The sequence below is a fragment of the Mastomys coucha genome, unplaced genomic scaffold, assembly GCF_008632895.1.
Source record: "Mastomys coucha isolate ucsf_1 unplaced genomic scaffold, UCSF_Mcou_1 pScaffold22, whole genome shotgun sequence".
NCBI lineage: Eukaryota > Metazoa > Chordata > Mammalia > Rodentia > Muridae > Mastomys > Mastomys coucha.
In genome coordinates, this window is record NW_022196905.1 from 127,975,984 (window position 1) to 127,992,485 (window position 16,502).

At 49.8% G+C, this 16,502-nt stretch overlaps 1 protein-coding gene across 1 annotated transcript in view; it reads right to left on the reverse strand.

The window, feature by feature from the left end:
- Positions 1 to 16,502, reverse strand: part of Rcc1l (RCC1 like) — a 36,260-nt gene that overhangs the window by 9,828 nt on the left and 9,930 nt on the right. The window contains exons 4-10 of the mRNA XM_031338147.1: positions 15,229 to 15,295; positions 13,293 to 13,344; positions 12,053 to 12,137; positions 10,437 to 10,618; positions 4,576 to 4,663; positions 2,715 to 2,888; positions 788 to 873 (exon numbers count right to left, since the gene is read on the reverse strand). Of these exons, the coding sequence (XP_031194007.1) occupies positions 788 to 873; positions 2,715 to 2,888; positions 4,576 to 4,663; positions 10,437 to 10,618; positions 12,053 to 12,137; positions 13,293 to 13,344; positions 15,229 to 15,295 (734 nt within the window). The remainder of the gene's footprint in view (positions 1 to 787; positions 874 to 2,714; positions 2,889 to 4,575; positions 4,664 to 10,436; positions 10,619 to 12,052; positions 12,138 to 13,292; positions 13,345 to 15,228; positions 15,296 to 16,502) is intronic.

A 16,502-nucleotide genomic window follows, 5' to 3' on the forward strand; every position in this document is an offset into this window, starting at 1 on the left:
GGAATAGGAAGTGTGTGTGGGAGAAGGGGGAGTAGGATTTGTGGAGCGTGGGGGTTGAGTAGAATCCCCCAGAGCTGGAGTTACAGGCAGGTGTGAGCCATCTGATGTAGGCGCTGGGAACCTACCCCAGGTCCTCTGGAGGAACAGTGAGCAGGAGCATGCTTGCCTGCTGAGCCATCTCTCTTTTCTTAGGGGAATCTTTTCATGTCATGCTTCCTAGTGTTTACTAAGCCAACTCTTTAAGCTGTTCTGAAAAGAACTTAGCTATTCTTTTTTTTTTTTTCTATTTAGACTGAGTCTCATGCAGCCCAGGCTGACCTCAAACTTGCCTTTGTAGCCAAAGATGACCTTGAACTTCTGATTCTTCTGGTTCTACCAGTCTAACAATGGGATCAAAGGTATAAGCCACCCTACTAAGTTTATGTGGTACTGGGGATGGAGCCCAGGGATTCATGCATGCTTGTGTGCGGAGCCGCATCTCTGGCCCACCTGGTAGCTTCCTCTAGGGACTGGAACACTGAGTGGGCATTCCATATAACCATGCATGCAGCAGGCGCCTGGGGCGCACTGACTGCACAGAGAGCAGAAAGGCTGAAGGCCTGCACACATGGAAGCCAGCGCTACCTCAGCTCCTGCTCATCACTCCACCCCAGCCTCCCTGGAGCCCATCCTTGACTGTGGCGCAGAGATACAGGAGGTCCTAGACCCTGTCCATATTTGGTTTTGCTCCCCAAAGCTAACCCATCCTTTGGGACATCCTCCACACCCCACTCCTGCATGGTCTTACCCTCCATGGGAAATACTGGTCTTCCAGGCGTCCAATCCCCAAGCACCCTCGGATGTTCTTGCCCCACACAAACAGCTCGCCCTTGTCTGCAAAGGAAGGAAGACGGCTTGGTTGGAGCAACACAAGGAGCAGGCCATCAAGAGAACAGAGCCTAGTGCGCAGCTCAGCCTCTGAACTCCGGCTTCTCAGAGAAAGGCACCCTAAAGATGTCCTATCCCCAGACCAAGTCCCAGGCCAGGGTTTCTGACAGCTAGCCTAGGGAAGATGAGCCATTGTATGGAGCAGGCCTAGGCTCCTGTGCACAGCCCACTCTGCTCACCTAGATGGCCTGCTACCACCCGCAGCTTCATCTCACCCAGCTCTGCCCTTCCCCACTGACAGTGAGGCAACACAACCAATTCTGTTTGGGTTTCAGTGTGTGGGTGTGTTCTGTGAGGAAGCACACAACAACTAGATTCCTAACTGTGGGTCTGTCTGTGTGCTGGGCACAGGATAGCAACTGAACAAACATGCTTCCTGTCCTCATGAACTTGACCTTGTAAAAGAGCCAGAAAGGAACAAACTAATAGATACAATGATTACACCTTGGAGAAAGTGCTTTACTACTGACCCGCACCCCCACTGGCAAGGTCTTAGGCAGCCAGTCCTCGACTGAGCCACACCCCCGGCCCCTCCCTGGGGGATTCTAGGCAGGAGCTCTACCACTGAACCACGCCCCCAGCCCCTCACTGGGGGATTCTAGGCAGGGGCTCTACCACTGAGCCACGCCCCCAGCCCCTCACTGGGGGATTCTAGGCAGGGGCTCTACCACTGAGACACACCTTGAGTCAAGAGAAAAAATAAAAAGACTTTTTTTTTTGAGACAGGGTTTCTCTGTGTAGCCCTGGCTGTTCTGGAACTCACTCTGAAGACCAGGCTAGCCTCGAACTCAGAAATCCGCCTGCCTCTGCCTCCCAAGTGCTGGGATTAAAGGCGTGCGCCACCACTGCCCTGCTATAAAGAGACTTTTTTTAAAATTTTTTTTTTTTTTTTTATTTTTAGAGAGATGCTCATTATAGATTCACAAGTGAGTGAAAAGAGAGTGAAAAGGAGCCATGTCATTTGAGTAGGCACAGAGGTCAGTTCCATGGCAGACTAAAAGTACTCAAAAGGGGGCAAATTTAGGTAAGTTCTGGTGTCAAGGAAAAGGAAAAGGTATGCCTTTCTCTCATGGAGACTTCTGAATGGCAAGGAAGCAGAAGCCCCCTGGGAATCACTTCAGTGACATGCACACAGCACCTGTGCTGGCCAGGGGCTGCAGAGCAGCCTGAATCAGGACACTGGGCCTGGAACGTGTGGAAGGCCAGGGACCAGGTGCTTGTGGAGCAACTTGGCATTTCATGGCTCTACAACCTGTCCAGCCTTCAAGAGCCAAAAGCCGCCACCTCTGTGGTCATCTCTCCCCAGCACACTGGAGGGTCTGTAAGGTGGGCCACTTGCCACCCACACAGTCACTGCTGCATCACTCGTCCATGCACAGCCCAAAGCTCTCCTGGTTTTCACCAGCACTCACCAAACCCTTCTTCCCACCCAGTCACACTGCAGCATAAGCCTGACCACAAACCAAAGAACCCAACCAAAAAGGCATCATTAAAGAAGGTGTGTGCTGAATGATACAAACTGGACTACCTCTGCCATGGCCTCCCTCTTTACTTATCCTGTGATGACATAAGCCTATTGGATGGAGGGGTGGGTAGATAGATGGACGGATGGATGGATGGATGGAAGGATGGATAGAAATGGATAGATGGGAGACTAGAGGGAAGGACAGAAAGACAGGTGGATGGATAGATGACTATAAATGGCTGTAGTTCGATGACAGAAGCTGAGAAATATCCCAGTTTAAGAAGGAACAGATTCTGGCCCGGCTGTCCAGACAGTAACTTACTGGTGAGTGCAGCAAAGTGGCTAAGTCCACATCGGATCTGGGAAATCTGGACTTTGGGGTTGAACTCCGTCAAACCAAAGAGCGTAGGTGGAATCATTTCTGGAAGAGCCGTTTCCAAGAGGTTTGGTCCTTTCCCAAGAATTCCATAGCCCCAGACGAAAACATGTCCTTCTTCTGTGTTACAACAAAACAGTGGTTGTGAGTCTAGCCAAGCAGAGCCCTCCCTTGCCATGAAAACTACAGGGGCTAGGGTGGGGTTCGGGTGGGAGGATGCATGCCCAGTGTGCATGAAAACTACAGGGGCTAGGGTCGGGGGTCAGGTGGGAGCATGCATGCCCAGTGTGCATGAAGCCCATGGTTCTGTCCCCAGACTGCAGAAACCAGGCATGGTGGAGCATGCCTGTAATCCCTGAACTCAGTAGGTGGATGCCTGAAGGTCACCTTAGAATATTGAGACCCGGCCGGGCAGTGGTGGCGCATGCTTTTAATCCTAGCACTTGGAAGGCAGAGGCAGGCGGATTTCTGAGTTCGAGGCCAGCCTGGTCTACAGAGTGAGTTCTAGGACAGCCATGGCTACACAGAGAAACCCTGTCTTGAAAAACAAAAAAACAAAACAAAACAAAACAAAACAAAAAAAAAACAGAATATTGAGACCCACTGTGCTAGCAGGTTGAAAATGATCCTCTCCCTGACTTGCCCGGGGAGTCTGACTAGGGAGGAAGCCAGTCTCAGAGCAGAGACAACCCAGTTGTTGAGGGTAATGGGGGAGGGTATCATAAAACCCACTGGGCACATAAAAACGTAGACGCTTTCCCCACTGGCAGCTCCAAATTTCACAGTGATCAGAGAACCATGCCGGACACAGCCATTCCAACCAGACTCTTAAAACTCTTAGAGATACTTTTTAACTTTCTTTTCGGGGAGCAGAAATTTGGGGATTGGTTTTAGGTTTCTGGTCTTGTTTTTTAAGATTCATTGTATGCGTGTGAGTGTTTTGCTCAAATGTTTATCTGTGCAGCACATGACTGCCTGATGCCCGAGGAGGTTAAGAGAAGATATCAAATCCCCTGGACTACAGTTCTGGATGGTTGTGAACTGCCATGGGGGTGCTGGGAATTGAACCTGGGTCTTCTACTAGAGCAAGTGCCCCTAACCACGAGATTCTCTCTCAGATTCCAGGGGTTTTGCATTAAGACACAGTCTTACTCTGCAGTCCACGCTGGCCAGGAATTGATACTCCTCTGCCTCAGCTCCTGAGTTCTGGGGATCAGAGCCTTGCACACCAGGCTTCCTTTTCATCCCTTTCCCCTTCCTTTCCTGCCTTCTCACCACCCCTCCACCATGACTTAGTTATTGGTTTGTTTGGTTTTTGTTTGTTTGTTTAGGGGGTTGTTTTGGTTTGTCTTTTGGCACAGTGCTTTGGACACTATCTGGCTCTTCCAGCGTCAGTGCTTTACCCCTGAGCTCTCTGCAGCTCTGGCTGTAACAAGTGAAATGCTGCTGCTAGGGGCAGAGCCCAGTGACAGAGCAGAGTTTTCACACATGAGAGCCTGGGCGTGAGGCTAAGGGGTAGGACATCTGCCTAAACTCCCCGTAGTGTGCATAGAGGTCTGGGTCTGACCCCAGCTCCAGGATCCAGAGACATCTGCTATAAAACGACCGAGCCCTGTGGCTGTCTATGCACCTATATCATGAGTTACGGACCTGCTAGGAGATCACCCCTACCTGGAGTCACCGAACTACTTAGGGTCCCACAGCCACACTCCCATCTGCCACCTAGAGTCTCTGAAGCACACAAGCTGCCCCTCCCTCTCAGATCTGCCCAGTGCTTCCCACAGAGCTGCCAAGAAGTGGCTCTCACCATTCAGAACAGCACAGCCTGTGCCACCACAAGCCACCTGCTTCACTTTGCCAACTCCAGAGAAAGGAAGGCACCGAGGGACATTCACCTGCACCAAAGACAAGGGTGGGCACGGCGTTAGGACAGCAAAGCAGCCAGAAGCAGACAGAGCCCTTGGCTGGGGTCCTCACAGAGGTCTCCCCAGCACCTCTCACTCACTGAGCTTCTTCTCGGTCCTGGAAGGGCCAGAGGGACCTTCTCTGTGAGGCAGATGGTGACCAAGCTCAACACCTTGTTAGACCCGTGCTAGACCAAAGTGTAAAGGGGATTTCCTGCCCTGGCATGGGGGAGGGGAAGGTGTCACTTTTCCTAAGCTCTGAAGGGTAAGTAGAGATGGCTAGGCAATGGAAGAAGGGAGCGCCCTCCAGTGGGAAGAGCAGGACAATCACAGCCTACAGTAAGAGGTGTGGTGGCTCATGCTGTTCATCCCAGCACAGGAGGCAGAGGCACAGGATCCCTGCGTCTGAGGCCCTGATCTAAATAGAGTCCCGGGCCAGCCACTGCTATGAACTTTAAGACAGGGAGGATAGGGTTGTGGGGAGGGTGCAAGCACTTTCAAGCCCTACACTCAGGATGTAGAGGCAGGCGGATTTTTGTGAGTTCAAGGCCAAACTGGTCTACATAACAAAGTTCTAGACCCATTAAGGCTCCATAGTGAGACCCTGTCTCAAAAGACAAGAGGGGAAAAATGACTTTTAGGAATGCTGTTGCTTTTTCAGATCACCCAAGTTCAGTTTCCAGAACCCACATCTGGCAGCTCACAACTGCCTGTAATAGCTCCAGGGAATCTTGGGGTTTTTTTTTGTTGTTGTTGTTGTTGTTTGGTTTTTTTTTTTTTTTTTTTTTTTTTTTTTTTTTTTTTTTTTTTTAGATTTTTCGAGACAGCGTTTTTCTGTGTAGCCTTGGCTGTCCTGGAACTCACTCTGTAGACCAGGCTGGCCTCGAACTCAGAAATCCACCTGCCTCTACCTCCCAAGCACTGGGATTAAAGGTGTGTGCCACCACTGCCCAGCTCCAGGGAATCTTAACACTGTTATAGTGGCTATTCCTGGTTGTCAACTTGACTATATCTGAAATGAACTACAATCCAGAATTGGAAGGCTCACCTATGGCCCTAATCTGAAGGCTGAGAGATACGAGTTTCCGACCTGAATCTTGGCATGGAGATCTTGAGGCATAGTGGCTATGAATCCCAGAAGATTAAGATAGGAAGATCTACAAGTTCAATGTTATCTGGGATTAAAGGTGTGGCCACACCTTTTGCTGGAGACCTATATAAGGACATTGGAAGAAGGAAGGCTGGCTCTGCTTCACCTGCTTGCCTTGTGGGACTGAGCAACTGCTGATCCTTGGACTTCCATTCACAGCTGCTGCCGACCTTTGTTGGGAGTTGGACTACAGACTGTAAGTCATCAATAAATTCCTTTACTACATAGACACTACCGTAAGTTCTGTGACTCTAGAGAACCCTAATACAACTGTCTTCCAGCCTCTAAGAGCACCCATACTCACACGCACAGACACACACAGACATGCACAAGCACACAAATCCTTAGACAGACAGACAAAGACAACTAGCAGGGAAGCGAGGTCATCCAGGACACTGGAAACCACTGCATGGATATATATAGTCCTTATTGTGACTGAATCTGAAATAACCCCACAGGCTCATGTGTTACGCTGGGGGTGTTTTGGTGGGTTGGTTCTGGTTTTCAATTTGTTTGGTTTGTTTTGAGACAGGAGCTCTCTATATAGCCTTAGCTGTCCAGAAACTCATTATGGAGACCAGGCTGGCCTTGAACTCACAGAGATCCTCATCATCTCTGCCTCCCAAGTGCTGATGGGAAAGACCTGCACCACCACATCCCTGCCTTGGCTCATCTTCTGAAACTTATTCCCCAGTTTGTTTGTGCTGTGTTGGAACACGGTCCAAGAATGGAGCCCTGTGAGGAGAATTCTGAGCAATAGTGAGAAAACTCCAAGAAAACAAGGTAAGACTCTTGTGCCGTCAGTTTCTCCAAAGCATTCTGTGTTTTGAAATGTTTGCGTGCTCCTCCCAGGTGTAGCAAATAGGAGTGAATTTACTTCAGCTGCTGTTATCATGTGTCTCTATGGAAAAACATGTTTTTGCCAGGTGCAGCTTGTCCTTGTGATTGTACACGTCACTCAGGCAACTCATCTCAACCCTCAAGAGTATAAACTGTCGGATGCTCTGAATAAAGTTGGCTATTGCACAAGACTTTAGTATGGCTCATGTACCAGTTCCACTCTCCCAGGCCATGCCGCAAACTAGAGTGGGAAACACTGGTGCTACCTTGAGGGCTGGGAACTTTTAGGAGATGGAACCTGGCTGGGAGAAGTAGGTCAGCAGGGCTCGCCTTGGAAGGTCACAGCCTGACCTCCGGGGGTGGCAGCTCACACTCATAATCCCACTACTGAAGTCAGGATGGCTGCCTTGAGCTCTCGCCTAGCCTGAGCTACAGAGTGAGACCCTGTCTAGATAGATAGATAGATAGACAGACCAACCGACCAGACAGACAGAGCTGGTGAGATTGCTCATCAGGTGAGATTGCTCTTTGCTGCCAAGCTTGACTACCTGAGAATTCCAGGAACCAACATGGTACAAGGACAGAACTAACTTCTAAGCTGTCCTCTGGCCACACACACTAAGCAAACAAGTGTGAAAAAGTTAAAATAAGATGAGTGTAAGCCGGGCGGTGGTGGCGCACGCCTTTAATCCCAGCACTTGGGAGGCAGAGGCAGGCAGATTTCTGAGTTGGAGGCCAGCCTGGTCTACAGAGTGATTTCTAGGACAGCCAGGGCTACACAGAGAAACCCTGTCTTGAGAAAGAAAGAAAGAGAGAGAGAGAGAGAAAGAGAGAGAGAGAGAGAGAGAGAGGGAGGGAGAGAAGGAGGGAGGGAGGGAGGGAGGGAAGGAAGGAAGGAAAGAAAGAAAGAAAAGGAAGGAAGGAAGGAAGAAAGGAAGAAAGAAAGAAAGAAAGAAAGAAAGAAAGAAAGAAAGAAAGAAAGAAAGAAAAATCAAAATTGTATTGGTCACTTCCACAGTGCCTTCCAGGGATCTAGGCCTTCTGCTATATATATCAATGTGTGATCTTGGGCTAACCCTGGTGACTTGCTCCTACTGAACAGAATTCCAGAAGTGGAGTAGAGGACCCATCACTTCCAAGGACAAATGATCCAACACTGGATCCAGCTTTACTGGCCTCACCTGCTGGTCTAACAGAGCCAATTGCCATACTGTTGACACCCCGTCTCCTCCAGAATGGAGCAGCCATATGGCAAGGGACCAAGCCCATGTGGCCAGCAGCTAGCAACTGGCCAACCCCAGAGAGACCCCAGGGCCTCGGTCCAGCATCCACTGGACAACCACTGGCAGAGTAAGGCTGGAGGCAGCTCTTTTCCAGTGAGAAGACCACGATGATTACAACCTTAAAACAGCCTCAGGGCCAAGAAACTTGCTGCGCCCTGCCGGGTTCCTGACCTGCCATTATGAGAAATGTTACGTAAGTGTTGCCTTACGTAAGGGCAGCTCAGTGGTACAGCATGTGCCTAGTGTACTCAAGGTGGAACCATCTCCAGTGCCACAAAAACAAAAACAGGTCAGGGCAGAGAAATGGGACACAAGACGTGACAATGGGAGCCATTAGTGACTCTGGGGGACAACAAAAAGATGATCTGGGACCTTGACGGAAAAAGCCTTTGGGAGAGGGGGGTGGCTGTTTGTTTATGTTTTGGTTTTTCGAGACAGGGTTTCTCTGTGTAGCCCTGGCTGTTCTGGAACTTGATCTGTAGACCAGGCTGGCCTCGAACTCACAGAGATCCACCTGCTTCTGCCTCCTGAGTGCTGAGATTAAAGGCGTGAGCCAACACAGCCAAGCTACATTTAATTTTTGTTTTATTATCTACTTACATGCGTCTGTAACATACACATGTGTACAGAGCACAGTGGAGGTCAAAGGACAACTTTCGAGAGTCACATCTCTTTTCATTGGAGATCAAACTCGGGTTGTTAGGCATGGTGGCAATAGCCTCTACTTGCTGAGCCATGACGCCAGCCTGCAACCTCTGTGAATGAATCAAAACCTACTAAATCGCACACACTTTGTGTTGGTGAATAACAATGTTTAGATTATACTTTCATTATTAAAAAACTTGGCCATTAGCAAGTAACATCAGTGAGGAATAGAAAGGTATTAGTTATGGACTGGGGACATGGCTCACTATGCAAGTATGAGGACCAGAGTTCTAGCCCATCCCCAGAACCACAACACACAGAAGGCTGGGTGTAAGGGTGTGCTCCTGTAATCCAAGCACTGGGAAGGCAGAGACAGGCGGATCCCAGGAACTGGCTGCCAGGCAACCTCATCTACTGAGTGAGCCCCAGGGCCCAATCATAAGGTAGATGGCTCCCGAGGTAAGACAACCGAAGTTGTCCTCTGGCCTACACACACACCCCACACACAAAACACAACACAACAAAAAAAGGAAAGAAATGAGTTACAAAATAATCTCTACTTTTTATGTTCAAAGTAGTCCTTGGCAACACACACTTGGACTCCCAGCACTGGGGAGACCATGAACCAAAGGCTAGCTCAATTACTGCTCTTATGTCTAGGATCTGCATGCTCTGGAGCCTACGTTTTTCTTTTGACTTGTTGAGACAGGGTCTCATGTAGCCCAGGCCAGCCTCCAATGTACTATGTAGCCAAGATGACTGTGAACTCATGATCCTCCTGCCTCCACCTCCTGAGTGCTGGGATTCCTGGGATTCTCCACACCCAGCTTGGTTTGCTGTTTCACTATACAGCCCGAGCTGACTTCCAACTTGTATGCATGCTACACCGAGGCAGAAATACTCTGACATTGTGGGCACATGCATACACTGCCTCACACTCATATCCCTGTTAGGAAAGGTGGGTAGGAGGCAAACTTAATGCACTGTCTTAGCTAGTGGTGCTGGACTTCCCTGTGATGGCTGCATTCAGGAGGAGGCAAGAGGAGCGCTACGCATTAAGGCCAGCCAGTTCTGTACAGCAAAACCCTGTCCATGCCAGGTAGTGGCACGCCTTTAATCCCAGCGCTTGGGGGGCAGAGGCAGGAGGATCATGAGTTTGAGGCCAGCCTAGTCCATAGAGTGAGTTCCAGGACAGCCAGGGATACACAGAGAAACCCTGTGTCAAAGTCCACATACACAGTTTGGGGGATAACTAGGTGGTTAAAGTGCTTGCTTACCTGCAGGCATTAAGGACCCCAGACTCACATAAGTGTCAGGTAAGCTGCCTGTGACTCCAGCCTCTGAAGGCCAATGTAAGGGACACCCAGAGCAGCCTGGCCAGCAAGACCAACTATACTGACAAACTCTGAGTCTGATTAACAGTCCCTGCCTGCCCTGGGGCTAGAAAGATGGCTAGAAAGAGCACTGGCTGCTCTCCCAGACATCCTGAGTTCAATTCCTAGCAACCACATGGTGGCTCACAACTGTCTGTAATGGGATCCAATACCTTCCTCTGCCTCAATCAACATGATGGACTAATAATCAAGGATGGTTCCCAACATCAACCACATGCACACACATCTGTACACACACAAAGCATGCATGCATACCACACACACACACACACACACACACGAAAAGAATACAAAAACAAAACACTGTCTTAAACCAGGGCCAGCTAGTCACCTACGCTTCCAATCTTCCTCTTTTGGGGCCCGAAGGAGACGACAGAGCAGAGGCAGCATGACACCAGGCTACACCTGAAGCACACCTCTACATTGAGCCTCAGCTCTGGCTGCCTACCCACCTGTGTGGAGTCTGTGATGGAGGCCAGCTGCAGGTACTCAGAATTTCCCCAGCCAAAGACACCTCCATCGGCGGACAAAGCCAAGCAGCAGTCACCATAGCTGGCGACCTGGACGACAGTGACTCCGGCAAGGTCTCCACCCAGCTTGCTGGGTGTGCTGGTGATGTTGTAGTGACCCAGGCCTAGCACAGGAGGAAACAGTGCATTAACTCACAGACTCAGAGACTTAGGGAAGGACAAGCTCATGGGGAGCACTTTGCTCCAGAGAAGACAAACAAAAAACGCCATAGCTGGCATAGTTTAATACCCTAGGAATTTCTAGGTCTAAATCAAGTTGACTGAGGATGGGAGATCATGAGTTCCAGGACAGCCTGGGCTACATTGTGAGTCCTAAGCCAGCTTGGTCTATACTGTAGTTCCAGGACAGCCTTAGAACCAGACCTTCAACATGTGGTGGTACACACCTTTAATCCCAACACTCAGGTGGCAGAGGAAGGAGGTCTCTGTGAATTCAAGGTCAACTTGGTCTACATAGCCAATTCCAGGCCAAGCAGGACTAGCTAGAAAGACGAAGTCAAAAATGAAAGGAACAGGGGCTGGAAAGACAGCTCAGCGAGTAAGAGCACCAACTGCTCTTCCAGAGAACCTGAGTTCAATTCCCAGCAACCACATGGTGGCTCACAACCATCTGTAATGGGATCTAATGCCCTCTTCTGGTGTGTCTGAAGACAGCTACAGTGTACTCATATAAATAGAATTAATATTAAAAAAAAAAAAAATGAAAGGAATGGAGGGAGGGGAGTAGATCTTCAAACAAAACCCCCAAAAGTCAACTTAAGAAAACTCTGGAAGATAAAATAGCACACTATGATAAAGCTTTTCAAGTCTGCATGAATTCTAAGCAATTACTATCTTTCTTCTCTTTGCTGCTTTTTGGGTTGCAGTGGTCAGGATGCAGCTACCACTGTGACACATCCCAGCCCTGCAGGAAGCACTTTCTAACACTGCTGGGCTTGCTAGGAGGTAAAAGGAGGCCAGGCACCATGGCATGGACTCAGCAGGCTGAGGGAAGAGGCCACTGGACCAGTACTTAGAGGCCACCCAGACAGCACGAGACCTTCACTGGGCAGCAGCCCAAAGCACGGCACTGAAGCACAGACTCCCGAGTAAATCAGGATCTCAGCAGCAGTAGCCCTGGCAAGAAGCCAGGGTCAATGAAATGCCTTCGAGTGGAATGATCTCTAATGCAGGTCCTGAAGGTTCCCACAAATTAGAGTCAATAAAACACAAGTTCATAATCAAGTCACCAAGCCCTGGAGGGAGTGAGTACTAGCAGAAAGAATCCATAGAGGCAACAGATCATCCAGCCTGCCCCTCCAGACTCCAGGCGCAAGGAAACGAGGCCCGGGGCTCCATTACTAACAACAGTGCAGAGGAGCCTCTGACACCTTGGTTCATTTCTATGGAAACCAGCAGCAAAGGGAACAGGAAAGGATGCAAAAGATGGCATTCCCCAGAAGACCCAAATCTAGACCATGAACCTTAACAGCCCACATCGGCCGCAGAGACCACAGGCCAAGATCTTGCACCTCCCCAGAGGTCCCACAAAGACTTACCTGTCTGTCCATCGGCACCCCATCCACAAGAATAGACTTCACCTCTGTCTGTGAGGAACAGGCTGTGGTCCTGACCACAGACGACCTGGCAGATACAGATAGGGGCTGTTAGAGCCTAGGCAGCCAGGCCCATGCAGAGGGCGCTGCTGGGTCAGGTGGGCTCACCCCAGTTCACCTTCACAGCTCACTCTGAAGCCATGCAGCCGACCCTTGTCACCCTCTCACTCACTGAAAGCAAGTGCAGACAGCCTGAGAAGCAAGCCCACCAGCTCTTCTGTCCTCAGCCTCACACTGGGCTCCCATCTGCCCTCCCCACCTCTGTCTGCTCTGCGACCTCAGCTTCTCCCACTTCACACTTCCCTATAGGGCACTGCCCACCCTGAGGCTTTCCTGCAGCCCCACACAATCTTACGGCCTGTCTACAGGGCAGTAAGATACCACACTCCTTTCCTAACTCACAGAACAGCTGCTCAGCCAGGAACTGTGCCAAAGCAACAGTCAAGACCCCCACTAGCACACACGAACTGCTAAGGTCTAGTGACTGACTCAAAGTCACTCAGCAAGTAAGTGGAGCAGCAGGGACTTGAACTCACACTCATCAACTATGAAGCCAGCTGAGAATTCCCCTCTGCTGCATCCTCACTTCTAACCCTGCTGTGTCCCCTTCACTTCTACCCTGCTCCTATAGTCTAGCATCAGTTCTGGCCTGTGGTAAGTTAATGTCCACTAATCTCTTCAGCCAGTGGGCCGGCTGGTTTTAGGTCAACTTGACACAAGTGACAGTCATCAGCGAAGAGGGAGCCTCAATTGAGAAAATGCCTTCAACATAAGACTGGGCTGTACCAAAGCTTGTAGGGCATTTTCTTAATTACTGCTTGATGGGGGAGGGCCCAGCCAATGGTGCATGGAACCAACCCCGGCTGGTGGTCCTGGGTTCTATGAGCAAGCCAGGGGAAGCAAGCCAGTAAGCAGCACCCTTCCAGGGCCTCTGCATCAGCTCCCTCCAGGTTCCTGCCCTGCTTGAGTTCCTGTCCTCACTTCCTTCAGTGATGAACAGCCACGTGGAAGTGTGAGCCGAATCAACCCTTTCTTTCCCAGGGTGCTTATGCTCATGATGTTTTATCATGGCAATAGCACCCTTAAGTCATCCAGAAAGGCCCAATGACACCTGTGGCGTCATCCTACACACCTTGCAAACTTTCAAAAGCATCTGAGAAGACAGGCCTGGGGGTCCTCTTACCTGGACCACCTGTCCATCGAAGTCCTGCATCCTGTGCACTTTGTGACTCTCACTATAGCCAGGAGCAGATTGAAGAGAAGCAACAGATGCGACCATGAGCACGGACAGGCTGGGCCCCACCCAGCAACCTACAACCTACCTCCAGTCCTCTCTACCCACACAGTCACGTCCTCACACGCACAATGCAAACCTACCTCCTGCCATCCCTACCTGCAGTGACATCCCCCCACACACAGGGTAAACAGAACAGCTCTCAAGGTCAAATGTCGGACAGTATGCTGAGGTTGCTCCGTGTTTGCCGAGTTTTTGTTTGTTTTTTGTTTTGTTTGTTTATTTGTTTTGAGACAGGGTTTCTCTGTATAGCCCTGGCTGTCCTGGACCTCACTCTGTAGACCAGGCTGGCCTCAAACTCAGAAATCCGCCTGCCTCTGCCTCCCAAGTGCTGGGATTAAAGGCATGCGCCACCACTGCCCGGCATATTTGCCGAGTTTTTAATTATGTCATGGGTATGTGCACATGTGTACAGGTGCCCTTGGAGGCCACAGGCGTGGTTTCTCCTGGAGCTGGAGTTCCACGTGGTTGTGAGCCATCTAACACAGTGCTGGGGACAGAAATCCAGTCCTCTGCAGGAGCAGTAAGCGCTCTTCACTGCTGAGTGTCTATCCAGCCGGTTTATTTATTAGCTTTTTTTATGGTGCTAGGGATGGGACCCAGGTCTCAGGCATGCCAGCCTAGCACTACCCTAGCTGCTAACGTGGAAGCTTTGGACAACTGCTCTAATACTGAGCCATGCCTGAGTCTTTTTTTTTTTTCCAAAGATTTATTTATTATATATAAGTACACTGTAGCTGTCTTCAGACACACCAGAAGAGAGCATCAGATCCCATTACAGATGGTTGTGAGCCACCATGTGGTTGCTGGGAATTGAACTCAGGATGTCTGGGAGAGCAGCCAGTGCTCTTAACCACTGAGCCATCTCTCCAGCCCCCCACACCCCCTGCCCCTTTTTCTTTTTTTGTTTCTTTTTTTTCCCCCTGGAGACAGGGTTTTTCTGTGTAGCCCTGGCTGTCCTGGAACTCACTCTGTAGACCAGGCTGGCCTTGAACTCAGAATTCCCTTGCCTCTGCCTCCCGAGTGCTGGCATTAAAGGCGTGCTGGCCTCCTAACCGTTCCTTTTTTTATCTTCCGAGATAAGGTCTGCATAAACTGCCCAGACAGGTCTTGAACTTTGAACTCTCCAGCCCATAATTCCTAAACACTAGGATTACTGCCATGCACCACTATGCTTGACTTGGGAAAATATTTTCAACACTAAAGTAAAAAGAGTGAGATAAAGGGGAATTTTTTAAAGTTAGTTTGATAAAGTGAACATTTTACAAAAATATAGAATAGCCAGACATAATGCACCCACTTTAGTCCCAGCATGCAGGAGGCAGAGACAGGTGGATCTCTGTAAGTACAAGGCCAACCAAAGACATACAGTGCCACCCTTTCTCAAGAAAACTGATAAGAGACTGAAATGGAAGAAAGGTGGCACATGCCTTAATCCTGGCACTTGGGAGGCAGAGGCAGGCAGATCTCTTGAGTTCAAGGACAGCCAAAGCTACACAGAGAAACCATGTTCCAATAAAAACGGAGGGCCATAGCAAGATGGCTCAGTAGCTCAAGGCATGGGCCACCAAACCCAATGACCTGAGTTCTAGCCCAGAAGCCACAAGGTGGAAGGTGAGAACAGACTCCTAAAAATGATTCTGACTTCCACATGAGGTAAGGACGTGTATGTACACACACACACACACATACACACACACACACACACACACACACACACACGTATTAAGCAACAGCTTTCTACTTCATGACCAATGCTCTTCTACCCTCCCCTCTCACTGCTGAGATAAGGGCTCCCTCCCCAGCATTCCGTGTGTCCACTCACCTGTAGACTTCATCCTCTATCACCTTCCGGCCACACTGCCCGTGAGAATTGTTCCCCATGCTGAAGACTGAAGCACACACAGCACAGCCAGGCCACAGGTCAGTTCTGGGGGCTCCTGGCCTGCGCACCCTCTCTAACCCTAGGTCTCCCTCTCCCACACTCAAAGCCACGGCAGCAGCCCATGAGTGTGGCTTCTCTTCTAGATCCAATTGCACTTGCAGAGACTGGAGGTCATAATCCACTGCTGTGACCCCAGGAGAACCACAGTCAGGAGGAAGGAGCCAGTGGTAGATGGGCCTGCTGCTCAGCTGGGTGCTAGAGGCAGATGCCTGTACAGTGACCATTAGCAGCATGCTTAGAATTTATACAAACACATGCTCAGACATAAACATATTACACACAGATAAAAATAAAAGCCGAGGGGCTGGTGAGATGGCTCAGTGGGTAAGAGCACCAACTGCTCTTCCGAAGGTCATGAGTTCAAATCCCAGCAACCACATGGTGGCTCACAACCATCCGTAATGAAATCTGACGCCCTCTTCTGGTGCATCTGAAGACAGCTACAGTGTACCTATTTATAATAATAAATAAATCTTAAAAAATAAAAGTCAAAGCCGGGTGGTGGTGGCGCACGCCTTTAATCCCAGCACTTGGGAGGCAGAGGCAGGCGGATTTCTGAGTTTGAGGCCAGCCTGGTCTACAGAGTGAGTTCCAGGACAGCCAGGGCAGCACAGAGAAACCCCGTCTCAAAAATACAAAAAAATAAAAAAATAAAAAAATAAAAATAAAAGTCAAAAAAATAAAATAAAACCAGGCTGGGCTGCTGAGATGGTCCAGCACTTAGAAGCTAGGGGCTCCTCCAGAGGACCTGAGTCAGTTCCCAGCACCCACACTGGGTGGTCACAACTGCCCAGCTCCAGAGGATCTGATACTGTCTTCTGGCCCATGCAGGCACCACACACATGTTGCATACACTCAAATATACACAAAGGCACACGAATAAAAATTTTAAAAAAACCTTAGAAAAAAAAATCAAGGGCTGAGATGCCATGTCAGCTCAGCAGTAGAGTGGGTAGCTCAGCGGTAGAGTGGGTAGCAGCTTTCCAGCGCAGAACATGTGTGAGCAAGTCTGTGTGTAATGCCACCCTCTGAAGCCACCCCTCAGTCTTCTGGGGAAACACCACATCACAGCATCAGAAGGTACCCAAGAGCAAGACCAGTGTCACAGATGCCCTCTCCTCCTCCTCCTCCTCCTTCTCCTCCTCCTCCTCCTC